The 21,529-nt window shown below is 36.1% G+C and overlaps 10 protein-coding genes and 1 non-coding gene across 11 annotated transcripts; 7 read left to right on the forward strand and 4 right to left on the reverse strand.

The window, feature by feature from the left end:
* Positions 1-17: 17 nt before the first annotated feature.
* On the forward strand, positions 18-4,268 carry TRM732 (tRNA methylation protein TRM732; the record flags this gene model as incomplete). Its single annotated transcript, XM_446901.1, has 1 exon — positions 18-4,268. One exon carries the CDS (start codon positions 18-20, stop codon positions 4,266-4,268), a length of 4,251 nt encoding a protein of 1,416 aa, XP_446901.1.
* A 356-nt stretch (positions 4,269-4,624) lies between these two features.
* Positions 4,625-6,280, forward strand: ROY1 (Roy1p; the record flags this gene model as incomplete). Its single annotated transcript, XM_446902.1, has 1 exon — positions 4,625-6,280. One exon carries the CDS (start codon positions 4,625-4,627, stop codon positions 6,278-6,280), a length of 1,656 nt encoding a protein of 551 aa, XP_446902.1.
* An 882-nt stretch (positions 6,281-7,162) lies between these two features.
* Positions 7,163-9,571, forward strand: PET111 (Pet111p; the record flags this gene model as incomplete). Its single annotated transcript, XM_446903.1, has 1 exon — positions 7,163-9,571. One exon carries the CDS (start codon positions 7,163-7,165, stop codon positions 9,569-9,571), a length of 2,409 nt encoding a protein of 802 aa, XP_446903.1.
* Positions 9,572-10,373: 802 nt separating this feature from the next.
* Positions 10,374-10,559, forward strand: COX7 (cytochrome c oxidase subunit VII; the record flags this gene model as incomplete). The annotated part of the gene is made up of 1 exon (XM_002999504.1): positions 10,374-10,559. One exon carries the CDS (start codon positions 10,374-10,376, stop codon positions 10,557-10,559), a length of 186 nt encoding a protein of 61 aa, XP_002999550.1.
* A 552-nt stretch (positions 10,560-11,111) lies between these two features.
* GFD1 (Gfd1p) lies at positions 11,112-11,861 on the reverse strand (the record flags this gene model as incomplete). Its single annotated transcript, XM_446904.1, has 1 exon — positions 11,112-11,861. One exon carries the CDS (start codon positions 11,859-11,861, stop codon positions 11,112-11,114), a length of 750 nt encoding a protein of 249 aa, XP_446904.1.
* A 735-nt stretch (positions 11,862-12,596) lies between these two features.
* GVI51_H02299 (uncharacterized protein) lies at positions 12,597-13,751 on the forward strand (the record flags this gene model as incomplete). The annotated part of the gene is made up of 1 exon (XM_446905.1): positions 12,597-13,751. The coding sequence occupies one exon, from the start codon at positions 12,597-12,599 to the stop codon at positions 13,749-13,751; it is 1,155 nt and encodes a 384-aa protein (XP_446905.1).
* Positions 13,752-14,449: 698 nt separating this feature from the next.
* On the forward strand, positions 14,450-14,773 carry MLO1 (Mlo1p; the record flags this gene model as incomplete). The annotated part of the gene is made up of 1 exon (XM_446906.1): positions 14,450-14,773. The coding sequence occupies one exon, from the start codon at positions 14,450-14,452 to the stop codon at positions 14,771-14,773; it is 324 nt and encodes a 107-aa protein (XP_446906.1).
* Positions 14,774-14,977: 204 nt separating this feature from the next.
* Positions 14,978-15,154, reverse strand: HOR7 (Hor7p; the record flags this gene model as incomplete). The annotated part of the gene is made up of 1 exon (XM_446907.1): positions 14,978-15,154. The coding sequence occupies one exon, from the start codon at positions 15,152-15,154 to the stop codon at positions 14,978-14,980; it is 177 nt and encodes a 58-aa protein (XP_446907.1).
* A 905-nt stretch (positions 15,155-16,059) lies between these two features.
* On the reverse strand, positions 16,060-17,841 carry GAD1 (glutamate decarboxylase GAD1; the record flags this gene model as incomplete). Its single annotated transcript, XM_446908.1, has 1 exon — positions 16,060-17,841. One exon carries the CDS (start codon positions 17,839-17,841, stop codon positions 16,060-16,062), a length of 1,782 nt encoding a protein of 593 aa, XP_446908.1.
* A 1,302-nt stretch (positions 17,842-19,143) lies between these two features.
* SPE2 (adenosylmethionine decarboxylase SPE2) lies at positions 19,144-20,364 on the reverse strand (the record flags this gene model as incomplete). The annotated part of the gene is made up of 1 exon (XM_446909.1): positions 19,144-20,364. One exon carries the CDS (start codon positions 20,362-20,364, stop codon positions 19,144-19,146), a length of 1,221 nt encoding a protein of 406 aa, XP_446909.1.
* An 804-nt stretch (positions 20,365-21,168) lies between these two features.
* tA(AGC)3 lies at positions 21,169-21,241 on the forward strand. The gene has a single exon. It is a non-coding gene; the product is annotated as a tRNA-Ala (tRNA).
* Positions 21,242-21,529: the final 288 nt, after the last annotated feature.

Raw genomic sequence — 21,529 nt, forward strand, 5'->3', positions numbered from 1 at the left:
CCATATTTCAAACAAGTATGCCAAACCAAGAGTTGAACTCGATCAAAGATTTTCTTTTGAAGACAAATCCATCTAAAATCAACCAGGAAAATAAAGATGATATACTCGAGACATACATCAATTATTTCACCATAGTCAAAAACGAGTTGCTTTATAGTGCATCTCTAACTGATGAAGACCGACTATTTCTCACGGACACGTTATCAATAAATATTTTAAGGTCGACTCAAACAATAAAGAACAAGAAGCTGGACACTAGCACTTTTGAAAGCCGTTTACACACAGAAATATTTACCGAAGAATTGAATAACCAAATATTTAATTATGTTGTGAATTTTTGGGCAGAAACTGGACCAGTTCAAATGAACGCGCTTAGAGACTTATTCGCTAAATTTATGGGTTTAAACAAAATAATACAGGATGATGCGTCATTTCAGGAAATGTGCCATTGTTGGTTAAAAAATATAAGTAAAATCCCAAATACTTTGAAAGTACAATATTACTTAATTGAAGCACTATCCAACGATATCGATTTATTTGAGATAATGGAAGATAAACCTGATTTTTTCCAGACATCTCTATCATTAATGAATCTGGATTCACTATCAACTCCCATTAGTAAATGTTTAGTTAGCATGCTACTGAACATATTTAAAATTCATTTACAAAGTGATAAAAGCAGGCTCAATGAATGGGTTAATTTATGGAAAGGAAGTTTACTAAAATACTTAGGAATAAAAGAGTATTCAAAGAATATTACCATATACATTTTGGAGCCATTGCTTAAAAGTATGCCAAAAGAAGCGTTTAGCATTTTGGTAGATTCTGGCTTTGAAAATAATAATCAGTTATTGTTATCAGTGATAAGATTAGGCCAAGAGTTAAATATCATAGAAGATCCATTCTTACGCAATGAGATGATTGCTATGAGCACATTGGAGGATCTACTGAAAACAAATGCTCAGAAACTTCTTACATTTCAAGTTTTAATCTATTCGAAAAAATCCTCAAAACCTATTGATCCTAGAATATATCATTTAGTTCTGCAGTCAATGAATTCGTTCTTTTTGGAAGTTGATGTTGGAATGAGAAATTATTTCTGGAGTTCTTTCAAAGGCCTTTTACTGAGAGTGAGAGATTCTACTTATGCGTTACATAGAGACGCGAATAAACTACAGAAGGCTAATAAATTTCCAGAAGAGGTGCAGCAGAAATTATCAACTGTTACGTTGGCAAGAGAATTCCTTTCTAAAGTGTATGAAATTGTAATTTTCCATCTATTACCAGGCTCCTCGTACCAATCTCACCATTTAGGGCTTAAATTTCTGAGATTATTTCTAGAGTTAGGCATTGATAAAAAGGCAACTAATTTGATAATTGAACTTCAAGATGATAGAGAATTTCCTTTTTCACTCGATATTGTAGATGATAAACATTTGCAAGATACATTACTGAGCCTTCTGATAAGTAAGTTTCCTGATATACGTGAAAGTTCCAGAAAATTGTTAGAACTGATGAATAAACCACAGAACTCCAAACTGGAACTTAATGAAAGTATGAAAAATGATATTGAAATTCAAGCCGCTATATATCTTGATCTATATCAGCATTGTGAATTGGGTGCATCTTTACACCAATATTCATATATGATATGCAATGATAAAGGAAAATACATGGATAGTTTCATTCTAAAAATAAAAAGAATGCTTTCCATACATGATTATAATAAATCAGAGTTTATCAGACAGCCTATTGGAGGATATTTCTTGGGTCTCTCTTCCTTGATGAAACAGTATTTTCTGCTACATAAGAACAAAAATGATAATCAATACTTCGAAACTTGTTTCGATCTAGTATGCACAAACTGGTCATATATGAAAGAAATCTCGAGCTATAATTCATCAAATGACATATTACCTGAGAGTTATAGAAATTGTGGGGTTAAGGATAGCATTATTACGACTCAAGCATTTCGAGCTATTAAAGAGGCTTCGGGACTTCTAGAAATTCTCATGGAAAGTTGTGAATTAGATGCAGATAATATTAGCTCAATTGGGGATATTTTGATTGATCAGCTTTTTACTGTAAGACATAGTGGTGCATTTCAAGCAGTTCTTCCTGCGTTTAAACTATGTACAGCCATGGCAAAGAAAAAAGTACCTCTACTGTTAAATGAATGGTTAGATAAATCAATTGATATGGTTGAGACTAAGACTCAGCATATAACTAGAAGATCTGGGGGAATTCCCTTTATTGTTTCTATTATCCTTGGTACATCAGCTGACAAGTCAATGTTGGATCTGGCATTTAAGCGGCTAGTAAATATTGCGATTGAACCGATTACCGAATTTCAAGATGTTATAGATCATCCACAAGTTAACGCATTCAATTGTATAAAATCGTTATTCACAGAAGCAAAATTGGCAACCATAATCTTATCCCATGTCTCAAAATCTTTAGAGTTGTGCCTCATGTCATTTACTTCATCAATATGGGCAATTCGTAATTGTTCTATGATGTTATTTACTGCAATTCAAAATAGGGTTTTTGGGAAATCCGGAAAAGATTATCCAGCAAGACTTTTTTTTAACCGTTTTGTTGATGTAGATAAATTACTTTTGGAGTCTTTGAATAAAACCACAACTGCTATCCATACTCATAGCATTTTGTCAGACAGGCACATTGAAGTTTTGTATTTAATTGTAACATTATTGTCAAGGCTTGAATCAACTCCAGGTTATACTGGGTTGGCAGACTTTATCTCCTTACTGAAAAATAATATAGATTGTAAGGACTGGAAAGTACGGGACCTCATTGCAAGAACATTAGCCAAATATGAATTTGAAAATCTATTATCACATGAGTTTTTGCTGGAATGGGATTGCTCTAATCAAAATAATCTACATGGTAAGTTACTCTTCACAAAATACTGCTTACAGCAAGGAATAAATAAGAATCTTGAACAATTCAAATTAAAAGATATTTGTGTTTTTCTGATATCGAAATTGGACGAAACTATTCTGCGGAATAAATGCTACATTACAATCAAAGAATGTACTGAAATTGTACTTCTACTTCTAGAGAGTAACATGTTTGACAAATCTGAGATAGATCAAATGTGTAGCATATTTGGAATGTTCTTGTGCAATACTATTGAAAATCCATCGCAAGACGGTACTAAACAACTTGCTTTGGCTGCCACATTGCAAGTGCTACTACAAATTGAGTCACAAGCAAATATACAGTGTATACTTCAATTGGTATTGTTAAGCAACTGGTATGAGTGTCACCTAATTGCAATGCAATATATAAACAGTACCATGGATTTGTCATTGTATTCAGATGAGATGTATTCTTCTGTTTGTACAATTGCTAAAAATAATAATAATTTGCCAGAGGTAAGAAAACTGGCATTGAAAACAGCGGTTTATTTGAACTTTGATAAGTCACTACAACTTATACTTAGTGTATTCGAAAACAACAGGGTTGAAAGTTTGAGAACTCAATCCATTGAACAAATAGGTAATTATATTACTGCGGAAATTTTTGAAAAATGGTGGCCATTGCTCCAGGACATGTTTCTGGATAATCAAATTGAGGACATAAGACTGTCAGCTCTGAGATCTGTTATAAACGCTCCGCAGTTGCTAGACCACCCAAAAGTTGTGTTTAGAATGCTATTGACATTAAACGACGATGATGAGGATATTAGATTAGAATGTGCACATTTCATTAATAGAGCCTTATTAGCTGAAAATGATATTCAATTTGATACCGCTCCTTATCACACAGCTATCAGCGTTATGCATCGTGGGAAAATTGATGCAAAGTCCACCCATCAGCTGGCAAAAATCGTAATGGATTCGATTATCAATGATATGAACAAATTTAATAATATGGAAAATACATCCACAATAGGTGATCATTTATTTGATAAAGAAGAGGATAATATCTTCAGGAATAGGGTCCTTGAAAATATGATCATGGTTAAAATTATTGCTTGTAATGCGGACAATGAATTAAGAGAGGCCATAAAAACATTCTTGATCTCCTACTGTCCAAGCATCATATCAATAATTGCAAATTCGCACACAAGTGGATCTTTATTCCATTGGGTTACTCACATCGATCACTTCACCAAAATTTACACTACAAGACTATTGCTTAGCGAATTTTGTCCTGAAGATGTATCTGCGTTTGATTCAGCTTTAATCAAACTTGGTATACCACATAATACTATATTCACCATGAAAAATATTATAGTATAATAAAATGGCTAGTCGATCAATTCGTAGCTCATGGAAATATAAACTAGCTCAATAAGTAATGATAAAAGCTAAATCGAATTGATATGACATCCGGTTGCAATACTATATTTGAAGCAAGTGAAAAAATCCATCCGGGTAATTTAACTTCTCAACAAAAATTGAAAATTTCCAAGCCAGAGAGACCCTAAAAAATGCGATGAGATAGCATATCTATTATCACTTAGGGCAATAACTTAATTGATATATTAATGTTTATTTATTGATCCATAATGATAAGGATTGACTATTTGTGATTAAATTATTTGTGAATTACTGTATTATATTGTGGAGTTTATTTATTTGCATTCTATGGGATTATGATGAATAGCTCGATGGATAATGACTACCAAGCAAACTTGAACAGCGTTCTTCCATTAGTGTGTGAATATTTGAACCAGAATGATGTCTTCAATCTCACCCTTTGCTGTACTACTTTCAATAAGTCTTTGCAACGGCATCTATTTAAGTCTATTATCATACAAACCGAGCCAGTTTTAAGGGATGTAAGGAGCCATCTGGATTGGAATACCACATATATCACTGGTTGTCGAAATATAATCAAATCAAATGATCAGAATGATATTTATGTCTACGATAGAGTGGAGGAGTTGATCCGATCAGGAAAATTACATCTAATTGAAAAATTAGTTATAGAAAAGGATATTTTTTTTGATAAGGATAACGGCAATGCATTGTTGATAAAGTTGATTGAGCGAATTATAGAGATTGACCTGATAAAAGTCTTGGAGATCAAAGATTATGATCTATTCTCTAATTTTTATGACTCTTATCTGAAGTTGACCCATCTAACTAAAATCGAAGTCATTGAATTAGATGATCTGGAAAACACGAAATCATTATTTACCTTAAGAGAAATTGTACTTACTTTAATTAATGACAATGAGCGTCAGATCATTAATCTGAGTGAGAACACTAAGAAAATTCTGAGAAGTAATATAAAATCGGTTCATATAAATGATGTTGATTACGCATCCGGAGAAATTATTAATCTTCTGAAAAGAAATCATATCAGTTTTCCAAAAGCACAAAATATTTCATTCAAGCACGTCCATAGACTGGAATGTGGTCCAATAACTGATATTAATCTAGGGAATATATTTGATCTAAAAAAAATCAAGGCTTTAGAAGCGGTAATCAACTGTGAAGAATATGGCCATTGTTCTTGTTTAGATGAGTTTTTAACTAAAATTCGAGATGATCTCATCGTAATTAACAAACTGGCATTATCACAAAAGCATTTCATAACCGTACCTAACCACAAAGAGCAAGAAGATTGGGATATTATAATATGTAGGTTTCTCGTAAACATACCTGATGTCGATAGTAATCTATCGACTTTAATAATAAAGCATGATCCACCTTTTGAAGGCTTTGCTGAAGATAGTGTTGATGGTAACTATATCAGGAGGAAAAACCTCTTTATGAGTGTTTTTCCGGTACTTAAAGCTCTAAGATCACTTTGGGCACCAGTGGTTCTCCAAACTATAAGTGCGTATGAAGTCCCAATGGCTGACATACTTTGGAATGGTTGTGAGTGTGAGTACTGTAAAAAATGGTTGCCAGTATTTGACCAGTATTTGATGAATCACCAATACTATTCAAAAGATGAGGGTGACTATAAAGACATCATACCAACCCCATTTGCTGCATTCACGGGATATTCCCTTGCAAAGCGGGTAATAGACGATGTAAATTCTCTATTGGAATTAACTACCAGAGCACCTCATATGTTCAACTGGGATTTCCATACTTACGATGCCATTCGTCACTTTGAGACATATGAGTGTCATTTTGACGAGAGGGTCTTCCCAATGCTTGGTACAGCAATCTCACATTTCTTTTATAACTACATGGACTTTCTTGTGAAGCATTTGCCAAATTTGGCATTCACTCAGTTTTCTGGTATTTACTTTACTGTAAAGGATCAGAAATACGATTGTATATATGACTAATGAACTCACCTCTACATGAACTCTTCGGGACTCATTGAATATCTTAATAACTTTTGCATTAACATATATGTATATATGACATTTAATATCAGTTATTATGAAAATAACTATATAAAAAGATGTCTAAATTAACTATTGTGTGGAAATAGACTTGTAATTACTTTTCGGCTATATAATAATAGTTACTTACAAGACTGGGTCGTCAGCAAGTTTACCCGCACAATTCCCCCATTTCGTTTTGAGTTTTGAAAGTTAAAGGAATCAGCAAGGTGGAGCTTCATCTAGCTTACCATGTCCAGCAAATCTTCAATACTCAATAAGTCAACTACGCTGATAAGTTGGTGGTTAGTGAACAAGTTGCTTATACAGTTGGTCTGAATTCTACTTATTTATTTTTCTCCCTGAACACCAGTTGTTAAATTATAGAGACCGTAACAATTGAAATAGTCCGCGCGAACTAGTACGGTTAAGAGATATCAGAACGGTAGAGCAAATTAATAAGCCTGTATATATAATACTCTAACCGTTATTGATCTGTTGTTTGGATTTGTAACCATTGTTGGAAAAATTAATAGTGTACAAACTGTGGTTTAATCATAGCATTAATAAGATCAAAAAAATACCATCTTCTAATAATTCCGATTGGCTATTATATTCACCGTCATTTTCACTGATTGATCAATTAAATTTTCTGCAAATTATTTCGTTCTATTATCTCCTGTAAATATAGGCACTTCAATTCCCGATAATAGAGGTAATACGATATTCAAATATAACAAAACTCTAAACGTAAACTGGGAGTAATCACCATTTTAGCATATTTGCCTCTAGATGAAGTTTTCCACAATTATTGCTTTTAACAATTAATAAGAACAAAGCCCAATGATGCGAAAATGGATAATTCAAGGAAACTTGATCAAACATTTCTCAAGGGAATGCGCAGAAGATCCGCTTGTAAATAGCATTAAACTAATAATATTGAGGCATGATTATAGTACAAATAAGGTTGGTATTTCTGTGAAGGAACAAGTACCGAGAGAACAGAATGATGAGAACAATAAGAGAGCCCAATTCTATGATGAAAGTTTTAGATTTCTAACTGGTACTCCTATGCATATAACCAATCGACGACTGACATCTGATCTTGAAAATATTTCATTTATTTGCAAGAGCAGTCCCTCTTTTATATCAGAAGAAGAATACACACGAATATACAGGATAATTCAAGATCCTGGCAGTTCTGAATATCTGGTGAGTTCTTCCATCCTATCCATCTCAAATCACAAACATAAGCTAATACCATTACCAAAGCTGTTATCGATGATACATATATTAAGTGAAAATGGATACTTGAATGAAATTCATATGTTATTTGGTAATTGTAAGGCACACCTTTCCATACTAAAGTCAGACCAACCTGAAGATTTGTATAGGCAATTTTTGGAATTAATGTTGGACGTTGAATATAAGCTTTTAAATTTTCATTCAATTGAGAAAATATTCTCAGAATACATCAAAATGCCGAACATCAAAGCAAAATATATGACATACGGATTGAGGGCATTTATTGAAAACAATGACTTTCAGCTTGCTAAAGCATTTTTTTTTCAAGCACTAACCCATTCAGATAATTTTCCTATGACACCAAAAGAACTGCATTCTTTTTTAAGCGGAATATCCGATCATAATGATTTGACAAACACATTACTGATATTTTACTCATGGATATCTGCTAAATGTAAGCAATTGGACGACAATCCTAATTTTCCATTACCAGAAACAATGCAATTAATACATAGAATGATACTACTTTTCCAAGATCGAGTCCAATTGACGCAATTTTGTTCCAACGTTGTGGTGAAACAATCAGGCTACCTGGATAGTGTTGACTATAAGTTAACAGTATATTTCGATAAAGTGCGGAAAGTTCTAGCAGATACTGGCCCACCAAATAAGGACAGACCAGAAATATTCAAAGGAATTCAACAATATATTGATCTTCTGGACGGCATGACCGATAAAAGAGAACTCTTCTTCAAGAGACTTCTTTGCATCTGTACTGACTCGCATGATTTGGATAAATTTATGGAAATTGTTGCCCTAATAGAGGCTGACAAAGAAGTAGATATGGAAATATTTGTAAAAGATATGGTCGGTAAAATTATTGCTAGGAAGCGTCGGTTTGGTACTGCATTAAAATATTATGAAGATCTTGTGCTTAATGGAATAGAAGGTAAAAAATTTCCCATCAAACATGAGTATTTAAGTTCACTTTGGATTGCAATTGTATCTGATTACCCAACTTTAGCGGAGCCCATTAAGCAGGAACTGTTTCTTACATTAAATACGGACAAATATAAGAGAGCGTATCCATGGCTAAAATATTTTTTACAAGAAGTATCTCAGCTGAAAGAATGGAAACTTCTTGGCGGTGTAAGTTGGAATGTTCTACATCTTCGGATATCAGAATACGATAAACTCAAAGAGCTAGATAAGTTCATAAAAAGCGCTGACTGTCTAGAGATTGAACACATAATTCAACAGACACTGCGTGACGGTTTGGTGCCAAACTTCCATTTCAACTATTCACTTATCAAACTACTTTTGAAAGGGTCGTTAGTCAGCTCTGCTAAGACAATTGATGACACGATGCGTAAGAATTACTACTCGATACCTGAAAAGTTGAATATCTTGTGGCTCAGAAATGATATTGATACCATGAAGAAGAACATGAATAGTTTAACAAACCGAGAGTACAAGAGAATGATTTCTTCAATGTTGGATGATTTCGTCAATTCAAGGGTTTTATCGCTGGGTTTCAAAGACTATATCCAGCTTACGCATCTTGCAATGGATTACGGATTGTATGGCATGGCTTTCAAGTTACTAAAGTCTGGTAAGATGATATTCCAAGAGAAAAACGGAACAAACTGGAAGTTATACTATTTGGCATCATTAAAACTCCACACACAGACGTTACAGCTAGATCAATTTATGGCAGTTTTACAAAGCTGGATTAAAAACAAGGATGCATATGTCATTACACCAGGTTGTCTAAGAAGATTGAAGTCCTACAGCAGATTTTTTAAGAAAAATTCTGGTAATATGGATAATTTTGATGCGGATAAGCTCAAGGAGCTTGAACAAAATATACAAGTGCTCAAGACTAAATATCTGGAAAACAAGTACAAAGGCTTAAACGACATGCATCGAATGTGCCAATTCATTAAGACTGCATTAGATAGAGATGCCAAAACAATAACGACTCAGAATGCAAATGGTTCAACGTAAATAAAATAATAAAATTCCATTGCATATAAAAAAAAAGAAAAAGAAAAGCAAGGCACCTTACTCTACTCATCAATTTAAATATTCTAATTAATTCGAACTTTAATAATGATAACTTCTCATCCCTACATCTCTATTGTAACTAGAAGATCTATGTGACTTAGAGCTTCTTACTGTTAGGCAGATTTAAAATTAATCACGTGAGAATATATGGTTTATAGTTTTGCTCTTTTTATCTAAATGACATTGTCGTAATCATTACTCGTTCATTATGATAATTTCGTATTTTTGCTTCTTTACAAGAAAAATTGTTGTTCTCGAATGTGATTGGCCGAACATATTGTGTGTCTACGACTCTACGTGCTATTGTTTGCAAGTAGGATGAATGGTCACAGAGTGCAACAATGGCAGAAACTAGTTTCGCAAAGTATCACCGATATTATTCTTTTTGGGCAGCAAGTTTGGAAAACAACCAATCCCAATGCTTTTAGACTGGCTTTCTGTATGGCTAAGGGACTTAGAAAGGCTTCTGGTATTGTTTAGTCCCTTCCCCTTCCTGCCCCGACAGTTCCGTCTATCACAGCTTTTCGAGGTGAGGGTAAGCTCAATGAATGAGACTGCTTTTGGCCAACCAAAGCTTGCGGATGAGCATTTTGACTTTCCTATCCTTTGTTTTTCCTTGCATGTTTTATATAATAGCACTGAATATATAAACTTGAAACGTATTTAACACTGTTTCGAATTTGAGTATTTGAAAATCATTTAACAGTAATCAGCAAACTAAAAACACAAATATTAGAAGAAAATGGCCAACAGAATTATCGAACTACAGAAGCTTTTCCAAAGCTCTACAAAACCAATCTGGTGGAGACATCCTAGATCAGCATTCTATCTATATCCATACTATGGTCTACTAGCTGTTGCCGTTGTAGCACCTTTGCTATATATTCCAAACGCTGTGAGAGGTATTAAGGCCCCAAAGAACAACTGAATGAGGACATGTTTTCAATAGATACTTGAGAGATATTTTGGTTCCATTGCTTTAGAATCCCAAAATCTAAAAGTATCTTTTCTGATATGTCTTTTTGAAGAACACCATACAAATATTCAAACCGCTAAATTAATTAAAATTGAACATGATATCCCAATCCAATCATTAGAAGCAGAAAAAAAAATTTTATTAATATTCCTTATTTATCAATAGATTGTAACAGACGCAAAAGAAATAAAGTATTACACAAAGAATTATAATGAGCATGTATCTTCATATCTAACTATGATATGGCATACTATGTCAGAAGGATTTCATGTGGGGTATTATTTGGATAAAAATACCATGTCATCGCGATACACTTCACAATGAATGCTTGAAATTTTCCCTTATTGTTTCAATTTATTCATTATTTTCTATAATTTTTTTTATTCAACGAATTCATAATTGTTTTTTCTACTTTACATTTATTTATGTATCTTCACATTACTGAAAGATAGCTATTTAGAATTGTAATAACATGAACACCATTTAGTAAGTATGGGGTTGCTTTTAAGAAATTTGGGATGACTTGAGTTTATTTATTAGTTCATCTTCTTCTTTCTCATCATCCCAAGCAAATTGTTCGTCGCCTTCTAGAAAAGCAGCTAACAGCTCTTTTTGTTTCTCTTTATGTGTTCTTTCATTGAGAAGTTTCTTTTGTTCCTCTATTTTCTTCTTTAATAGTTCCATCTTAACCTTGTTTGCAGCTGGGTCCGTCTTCTTTCCATTTTCACCATTTGTTCGAGATTGCATATTCCTTGAACTCGGTCTTGTGCAACCAGGTGTAGTTTGTGCAGTATCTGGAGACTTTTGTCTTGAATAGTTTGATGATGCAGTCGAAGGTGGAGACGGCGTTGCACTTGTCTTAGAAGAAGATTTGTTGTCAACTAAGTATGATTGATCGATACGATCAAGTAGACTATTTCTGCTAGCCGATTTAGTGCCGCTAGATTTGGATTTTGGTTCTTTTGGTAAAGGACTCATATGCCTATCATCTCTAATTGCATGACCAGCTGCTTTCTTGTCTTCTGAGTTGACCAGGAAAGATTTGTCAATACGGTCTAAAAGACTCCTTCCGCTGTTAGGTCTGGACTCTTCTTTAGCTGATTCTCTTGGGGTAGTCTCTTGATCGTTAGTTGAGTTGCGAGTCCGTTGTCTACTATTGGGTCTACTCACACTCTTATTTTTTCTCATATCTCTTTTAACTTCGACAACTTCATCTTCATCTGGGGCATCGGCCCATTTCGAGTCCAAAACCATGATCTAATAATGGTGTACTACTCCCTTCTCACACGCCACTCAGACACAGTGACAGCTATGAACCTCTTCTTCTTTAAATGGCTTCCTACAAAGAAGTTCACTTAGGTTAAAATACGACAGATATTTGCGATGAGCTTGATGAAATGTGGTTTACCAGTTGATTTCATTATTTTTTTTTTCAGCCCATTGTTGAACTAGCGTTTCTACGGTTTACTCTGAGAACAATAAATTACAAACCCATCGCAGGTATATAAGAAACTAGCAAGTTAATAGCTCTCTGAGTTATTATTTGTATATTTTTGCTATTTAGTAGTTATCTACTTTATTAATGTTAGTAGCTATGTATCTGATTTGATATAGGAGTAGAATGCCACACATTGCATCATTTTTAAGATCACTCTGCACCGAGTTGCTGGCCGACCCTCCACAGATCACAATTTCAGTGCAGAAAGTGTAACCTCCATTTAAGCAACTCTAAAAGTGGGATTCTCGGAGGACTGCCTAACGTTAGTCCTTGAAATAGAGTCATTTTGTTCGGAATTGCTTCACACTGAGGGGTTTTTTTTTAATGCATTTCTGAGCTAGAGATGAGCTCTTTCATTATGCTGAGCGTAGTCATTAGTCCTATTAATTTTTAAAAGTTTGCTATTCTTGAGTAAATGGGCTCTTGTAAACTATTTATATGAGTGATTTGGATGAATCTCGCTAACGTATACGGTTGAATGGTAAATCGTTATGGCTGACGCTAGTAAGACGATAGTAAAAGAATCAGATTTTGAAATCAACGATGGTAACGATGCAAGCTCTGCCGGTTCTGCAACAGAAGCTGGCATGGTGGCGAGATTAAACCAAGAATACCTAAAACCCAATGTCGGGTTGATATTTCTGATAGTATCACAGCTGTTCAATTCACTAATGGTTGTTTCTACCAAGGTGTTAGAGCTGGATAGGGAAGGTTTAGAACCAGATGAACCATCAATTCAACCACTTCAAATCCTACTTGTGAGAATGATTATTACATATATTGGTACTCTGATATACATGAAGATCAATAGCTCGAGTATAGAATATGTACCTTTTGGGAATCCAGCTGTGCGTCCATGGTTGATTATGAGAGGAGCCATGGGCTTTTTCGGTGTCTTTGGAATGTATTTCTCTCTGATGTACTTGACGATTAGTGACGCCGTACTCATAACCTTCTTAGCACCCTCTGTTACAATTATTCTGGCGTGGATTATACTTAGAGAGAGTTTTAGTAAAGCAGAAGGTATCGGCTCGTTTGTTTCGCTAGCAGGTGTAGTGTTAATCGTTAGACCAACTTTCTTATTTGGCAACCCAACTACATCAGATGGAGATATTGATGAGACTACAGACCCTCATAAGAGACTTATTGCAACACTGGTAGCACTTTGGGGTGTGGTTGGAATAAGTAGTGTGTGGATTATTATCCGATACATAGGCAAGAGAGCACATGCCATAATAAACGTTAGTTATTTTTCATTAATCACTGGACTAATTGCACTGTTTGGTATTCTATTTGTGCCATCTGTACATTTTCAAACACCAAGGACTCTAAAACAGTGGCTTCTTTTCGCTAACTTAGGGATTTGTGGGTTCTGTCACCAGCTCTTGCTGACGATAGGTATACAGAAGGAACGAGCCGGTAGAGGGACGCTGATGTCATATACAAATCTGATATACGCAGTGTTTTGGGATGTTCTCCTATTCGGTCACTGGCCGAGTTTCTGGTCTATATGTGGTATGATCCTCATCACAGGCAGTACCCTCTACATAGTCAAGATGAAAGCCAACGATGCCAAACCTCAGGCTGTAAACAACAACTCCATACAGACCGAGTTTGACTTGGAAGACTTGAGTTCGGTTAGATAGAAAGCATTGGGCGTTGGAGAATCTCCAACTTTTTTTATTCGTTTGTAAACTGTAATTTTTGACATAGACAACTTTGGCATGTGAATTTTGAGTTCTTGTCTCGTTATTGTGAGTTTAGTAGCGTTATAGAATGTAATCTCCAATAAACCAACTCCTGATCCTGCCAGATTATAGTATCTGCTGGGTTGGAGGTAGCCCATCGCAAAGTGCAAGTTTTGGAAATTTTTATTTTTTCCTTATTTTCAACACTTTTGTGACAGACAAAATCCGCAGCAAGAGCTGGAAAATGTACATCACAAGGAATATTATAGTGTACTTCCCTAAAATCCCTATCTCATCGATGAATTGGTCCAGCTAAGTGAATGAGTTTGGGGACAACTCCACGCATTTAGGTAGGCTTTGCGAAGTTAAGATAAGAAACGAATGGTATTCTAATAGATATACTAGGCGATAAGAGGAGACAAGGGTAGTATCTAATCAGTTGCAACATCAAGGAAAGATTAAAAAAGCTATATTACCGTCACGCAAACTCTGAATTGGAATACTCGCAAGTGTGGGTATATTTTATTATTTTTTTCTAAGTCGTTACAGTTTGTAGATAATTGTACTTCATATCTACTGATTTTGAATTGTTAGCAGTTGTTCATTTGTATATTGAATAGGGTTTTTTCAGATATTCTTGTTTGATTAAAGCAGATATGATGTACAAGGTAGGTGTCAGGTCCATCAATAGTGTGCGTCAGTTAAGCAGATTTCGTAGGTGGCATGAATTAGATCTCGCCGAACAGCACAAGTTCATACACAAATTTGCCGAAAACTACCGCAAGCGGTACCCGGGATCGAAGACCAATCTCTCATTTCGAGGACTCATGAAAGACATCGACACTTATAAGGATTCGCCGTCTGTATTTGGTATTTTCTACAATAGCATTTGTGACAACATTGACCACGGCAGAGACAATGGTCGTTTTGCGCACGACAGTTTCCGGAAACTAGTACTACATAGAAACGACTCTACATAGTGCTCATATAGAATATACACCTTTTTCAACAAAGCAATTTCAAAAAAAAAAATTGTTTTTTTTTTTATTATAATTATTTATTAATGGTATAGAATTCAAATTTTTAATTTCGTACACCTTCAAACCAGCTGAAGTAAAATTACATAGTTTTTTTGTTTTCTAACAAAGGGTCATTTGGCTTTCATTTGAAATTTTACACAGAAATCAAATCAAAAAAGCCAAAGCACCAGCCACAGCTGCACCCGCTACACCAGCAGTGTAAGCATTGTTGGCTGGAAGGGCATTGGCAGCGTTCTTGGAAGAACTGCTGTGGTTAGAAGCATTTTGAGCATTGACAGCAGCAATAGCGATAGCACCTAGAACAACATTAGAGACCTTCATTGTTAGATTGTTTAGTTTGTTTGTTTGGTTTTTTTTTTGATTGTTTTTTTCTATTGAAAAGACAGTTGTTTGAAGGCTTTTGTGAATAACACAAGCTCTTTATATAGTTTTTTTTTTCAGTATAGGCTGCAATGCTATAAATAAACTAAGCCATCATTTTCTACTTTTCTTCTGAGCTCTCTGAGCGCTATTACCGTTACGCCTGTTTTCGGCCCTCAGAAAATGAGTCAGCCCTCGATGTCACCATTCCAAGAGAAAATGCCTAGCCGCTACGCACTTTTTTAAGAGTCTTGCCATTCCCACCAATCTAGTCAAAAGTTCTAGAAGCTCTACTCTTCCAAGCCCAGAGAGTGGGGGGGATTGAGATCGCCTTCTATGCACCGTCATCCTTACGATTGTTGCATCAGTCCACTGACGCAGCCGCAGCAATATCCCCCCCCTCCCCCCACTGTATTCTGTTCTATGCATTTTCGATATCACCCGCTACTCACAGTAGCCGAGGCAGCCGAAGTTCTCTGCATTCTCTTCTTCAGATTTTTAGATTTCATTGTTCTTTTGTGCGCATGTTTCTTACTGGCCCCCCTCGGTTTCCTTAATTGCAGAATGAGACCCCTTATCCCAAAAGGGGATAGTAATTAGGGAGGTTCAGAGACGTCCGTAGCAATTACTACACCCTTAAACCTCGGCTTTGATCCCTGTACTTCCCAATTTGGTTAGTGGGAGGCGGGTTAGAGTGGTAGAGTCGCAAGAGAGATCTGTTGCCCGGTTCACAGAGGTTCGAAGACAAAATTTTAACGTTTTGGTCGAAACTTGAACTTACACCTACTACACATGCTTGACTCTTGTATGAAAAAAAATGTTATTGAATATATTGTTTTAAAAGTATTTGTAAATATATAATAGAATTAACAAGTACCTCTGTAGTTTCTCTTGAGACGTTGTTTGATTTCTTCTTTCTTGGATGCTTTCTTTTCCTTGGTTTCTTCGTCTTCATCTTCTCCGATGTCGGCGTCTGGGGAGGCCAATGCCAGTAGCATCTTGTAGACGTAGTCGCGTCTCTTGTCGGAGTCTGATTCATGCGAGATGGTCTTCAGGCCTGAGTAACTGCCTTGCAGCTTTCTGAGCACGGCTTGGATGTCTGACAACAGCAGCTGTGCCAAGTCCAGGGACATCTCGTTACGGAACACAACTCTCAGCACCTCGCACTTGTCTGAGCCATCGGTGGAGTGTGGCAATGGGTAGTTGGGGATGATCCAGCCACGGGTCCTTAGCATGTGTGACAATAGCGCCTGTGGCACTTCTGGGTACTCCTTCTGGAACTTATCGGAGAACTTGAAGGCAATCAGTGGCACACCAGGCTTGTACTTCTCGGGGTTCTCCCAGTAGTCGTTGGCTGCATCTGGGACCTTGTCACCATCAATACTCTCATGGATAGAGCTGACGACTTCAAAGTAGTCATTGAAGATTGGACTGCGCAAGATCTGGTGAGCAAAGACTCTAGCAACAAACAGCGATCTCTTAAATGTATCACGGTAACCGTCGTAACCCAAGTTCATGAAATTGTAGTATTGGTGAACAACTTGGAACCCCGGTCTGGAGAAGTTCAGACCAAAAGTCTCTTCAACACCACCCAGGTACTTTAGACGGAATCTCAGTTCAGGTGCTAAGTGACTCTCATCTCTCCACAGAACCCAACCGAGACCAGGCGTGGTTAAACCAAACTTGTGTCCACTGGTGTTTATACTAACAACACGAGGGTGGTCGAACCCCCAGTTTGGAACACCATAGGCCTTCAATTGCTCCCTGGAGAATGCAAACGGAACAATGAAACCACCAGACGCACCATCAACATGAATTGGAATATCCTTGTTGGCCCATTCTGGGTGCTGCTTCTCGATGGCGGTTAACACATCGCCGACCTCGGCAACATTTTCCAAATGCCCAGTGTATGTGGTACCCATGATAACAAAACAACCAATAGTGTTCTCATCGACAAAGTCCCACAATAGGTTAGGGTCCAGCATATGGTGGCTCTTCCTAGATACTGGAACAAGTCTACACTCAACATCGAAGTAACGGGCAAACTTTTCTAAGGCAACTTGACAGGCTGAAGACATAATAATGTTAGGCTTGCTGGTGTCAGTTCTCCCCGCAGCCTTCATCTTCTTCTCCCACATCTTCTTCATAGCCAAACCACCAAGCATAATAGCCTCACTGGAACCCGTAGTAGCACACCCAATTGGCTCCTCCTCTGGGTTAGCGTTCCATAGTCCGGATAACATAGAGATGCATCTTTGAGTAAGTTCAATCAATTGAGGATACTCGTCGTTATCAGCCAAGTTCTTGGTCAAGTTCTCAGAAATAAGCTTTCTTACCTCATGAGTAGTAGATGTGTTAACGAAACTAGCCAAGTTCAAATGGGTGTTACCATCTAGTGTCAGCTCATTATGAATCATATCATAGGCCTGATCAGCAGGAACACCTTCCTTTGGAATCACATATTTCATGGAGAGCAAATGAGACTCTTTGTTCTCTTTGCTGCCAAGAGCCTTCAATTTCTCACTGTTGGAGGCAATATCCTGCAACTCCTTAGATAGTAACTTGAAATCCTGTAAGCATGGGTCAATATGATGGTGATCCACAATGTTAACAGGAAGTCTCTGCTTGTCAGTGTGCTTGTGTAACATTTTTCCAAATTTATTTGTATGAGTTAGTCCACCTACCTTTTACCTTAAAATTTGAGAACTATTGGTGGTGTGAGATACAAGCTACAAAATTAAGAACACATTAGAGAAGCCAGTTTTAGTGGTAGCAATTCATTCGGTTTATATACTTAGGAGAGTTCTCATTGACGTCGAATCACCATAATGAACAATATGAGATCATCATAACTAATAGGGGAGCAAAAAGAATGCAAAAGGTGATCCGCAATCTAATATTAACTATTAGCCCTATTGGCTTCTTTTAGCTGGTAGAAATCACGAATTAGATATGTCCACTCCTTTTTCGAAGTAACCGTTCCATTAATTGGATACCATACCATTAAAGCTTTGCAGGTGTATAAGAAGAACATGTCACTAATATCAAAGCCAATACGTACGATAAAGAAGGGGGATACTACAAAATTTCTAGAATGAACTAAAATTAAGGCAGCAAATAGGGTATACTTTTAGGGACGTCCCTTATGAATACAGCTATCTCCACCCCAAAAGGTTGCAGCTTCGCTCAAGCTTGCCCATGATACAGGTCAAGAAGCACTGCATGTCACAGAAGAAGCAATCCTCCGATGAAACAAATTTGCATTAATGGTCCACTCCTTGCAGAACAAGGGAGAGGAATATCTTGAAGGCATCGAGGTCTCGTAAAATATTAATTGCTGTTGTTCGAACGTTTTGTCCCCTGTATAGAAGTAGCTTAGGGACAAATGCGATATTATCTGGAAAAAAATATTACGGAAGGGACAAAAATTGGAAGTGTTAGCTTGATTACACAGACTTCCAGTTGTTTCTTCGGTTATTATATTATTTGAGCTTTTGGTACAGGTACATCAATTATCTATTTTCTTTATTGTTATCCTGAGATTATAAGTACGACCGAAACCTGATATAAGCTTTGAGGGAATTTCTGAAGCGTGCTCGTTTGTTACCATGCATCAACTGAGTATCTATGATATAATTTTAGCACTATATTTGCATCTGTTTACAAGCTGTATTCTTATCATTGCATCTGTCGATTTTAGCTATATAGAGGAATTCCATAAAAAGGATCTGCATTCTGTAGTATAGACATTCATTAAATATTGCTGAAGGAGCGGTGCCATGGAGGTTCATTTTTTATTGATTAAGATAGTTGTGTTCATGAAGAAGGAATAGTTTTTGCTACTTTGATATTAAAAAGATTCTCTTAAAAAATAAATACTAGGGTTTATGTAATCTATTAAAATATCTGGTACTGAGTATGCATTGAAGAAAAGATAGAGCAAAACTAGGTCAACAATTTCTTTCAAATCTTATGTATAGAAGGTGGTAGTCGTCGAGGTCATAAATGATTCTATCTTTCTTTGTATAGTTGGGTATTTCTCCAGAGGTCTTCATTAGTTTCTTGAATGATTCATTATCCATGGACTTGCAGAAGAAAGTGATGCATAGATCCCTAGGTTGGAATACAGAAAGAACGTGGTTAATAACAGATATATTGTCTTGTTTGTTGTTGGATACGTGCCTCACAGGGACGTTACTTTCGAAAGATGCATATGACCATCCTTTCTCTGGTGTGACATGCAAAGTATAGTAATATTCTTCATCCATTATGATGTTAGAGGAGTAACCGCAAGGTGTGAATGCGAAAGCATCGTGGTGGAAGCTTACATTCTTCTCATTGTTATAAACTCTATCTAATCTTGTGGCATTTGTCATTTTATAACCTGAAAGATGGCCTTCATCTTCACTTGTATTTTCATCCTGTTGTGATTGTTCAACAGTTTTTACTTCTCTCTTACAGGAAAATTGTTGGGCGCAGGTCTGATCCAACTCCGTCATCAAGATCTCCAAAGTTTCATCTTCATCATCCTCGCCACAATCATCTGTGATATTCATGTTTTTGTTCGTCTCAGTGACATATAGATTCCAATGGTTGCTTTGATCGCTTCTACCAACGAGATAACTACTTCCATAACAGAAAAATTTGTTTAAGTATTCTATCTCATCACTCCATCTCTTATGAATTGAGCGCTGTTTCAATGGGAACATAAAACATCTTCTAGAATAGAAAACTTTGTGAGGGTGGTATTTACCAACGTTTTCTTCCTTCTTAGCACGCATATCCCAGCCAAGCTCTTCTTCAACAATTCGAAATAGTTCTTCAAGACAGAACAGGGTAGTAGTAGTACCGCACGTTTTTAAAGTTATCTTATGATCGCATACAAATAAGGATGATTCACTTAATAAGAATGCATCCATCTTCTCAGTTGATTTGATGGACAACACTTCACACTTTACCAGTTTTAAGATGGCCACCCATTTCTCAACAGCGATAGAACGCAATGTCTTCATATCGCCATTTTCATCCTTTGGTATACAATGGCGGTGAGGAAAAAACCATATCTCTAACAACTTTTCAGGGCCCTCAAATGCTTCGGTTGAATCTAAAGTAGCGGAGAGCTCATGATCAATGTATGAATGGTTTGTCAACTCCTGGATGGTAACTGTCATGTTAACTTTTGACTACTGTTGAATGTGATGTGTACCGTTTTTTTTTTTTGTACTGTTTGTTGAAAACAATTATCCTCCTCTAGCAGAATAGAATTATTTGAATTGTGTGGCGTGTCTATCAGTGAAACTGTCCTAAAATTATACAACTCACAACCAAAAATTTCTTGTGATCGTTTTATTGTTATCGTCAGCGTTACTTGGTCTCTTTAGTAAACCCACAGAAAAAGTGTTAAGACAGTAATTTAAAAAGACTATTAACAGTTGCTACTGATCTAAGAGTAAAAATTGACAAAATAAAAGCAACTTAATCCAGCAACAACTGTTCTTGTATACTATATCATCGCTGTCAACTATTTTTTTTAATTTTTTTTTTTTTCAACTCGAATTTTTTTTCAGAAGCCCGATTATGTGATAGAAACTGAAATGTATAGCTATTGGTGCCTGCAATAATATATGGAATTCCAGTCGCTTTTCTACCCTTATATTATGCTTTAACCATTACGGCATAGCAATGGCACTCAATATGCAACTATCCAATGCCGTTTCTATCCACGGCATGTCCTATTCTCTATTCTCTCTATTAGTGGAGCAAGAGTTCTAATATACTCATGTTATTCTCACTATGCTGGAAAACTAGTGACACATGTAAATCTTCAAAATCGCAATTGCAATACTAATGAATGTGTCTTGTATTTATAATTGGCTATTGCTATGGAATTATGGAAAACCCATTATTTCTTAGAAAATTTTGAAACCAACTGATATTAGTAATAATGAATTATTCAAATGTTACAGAAATACAATGGGCGTGTGGCGTAGTTGGTAGCGCGCTCCCTTAGCATGGGAGAGGTCTTGGGTTCGATTCCCAACTCGTCCATATTTTTTTGCTCTTTTGGGTTTAAGAATCAAATTGTGTTTTCCTCAGAAACTATTGCAGGGGAATACGGCTTTCTATAGTTGTTTAAACTGAAAAAAAAAAATATGCTAGGCTATTACTTTCGATGGCAAACTTAACTTCTGTCATATATTTTTATATTAGGCAGACAACTCTAGAACCCTGTTGAACAATTGGCATAAACTAACTGCAATTTTTGGTATCCATTTATTTACTAAACCAAAAATCAAAGAAAAATAAAGTGAGACTTTTGGTGGTAAATTACTTGAG

This window comes from Nakaseomyces glabratus, chromosome H (genome assembly GCF_010111755.1).
Source record: "Nakaseomyces glabratus chromosome H, complete sequence".
Taxonomy (NCBI): Eukaryota; Fungi; Ascomycota; class Saccharomycetes; order Saccharomycetales; family Saccharomycetaceae; genus Nakaseomyces; species Nakaseomyces glabratus.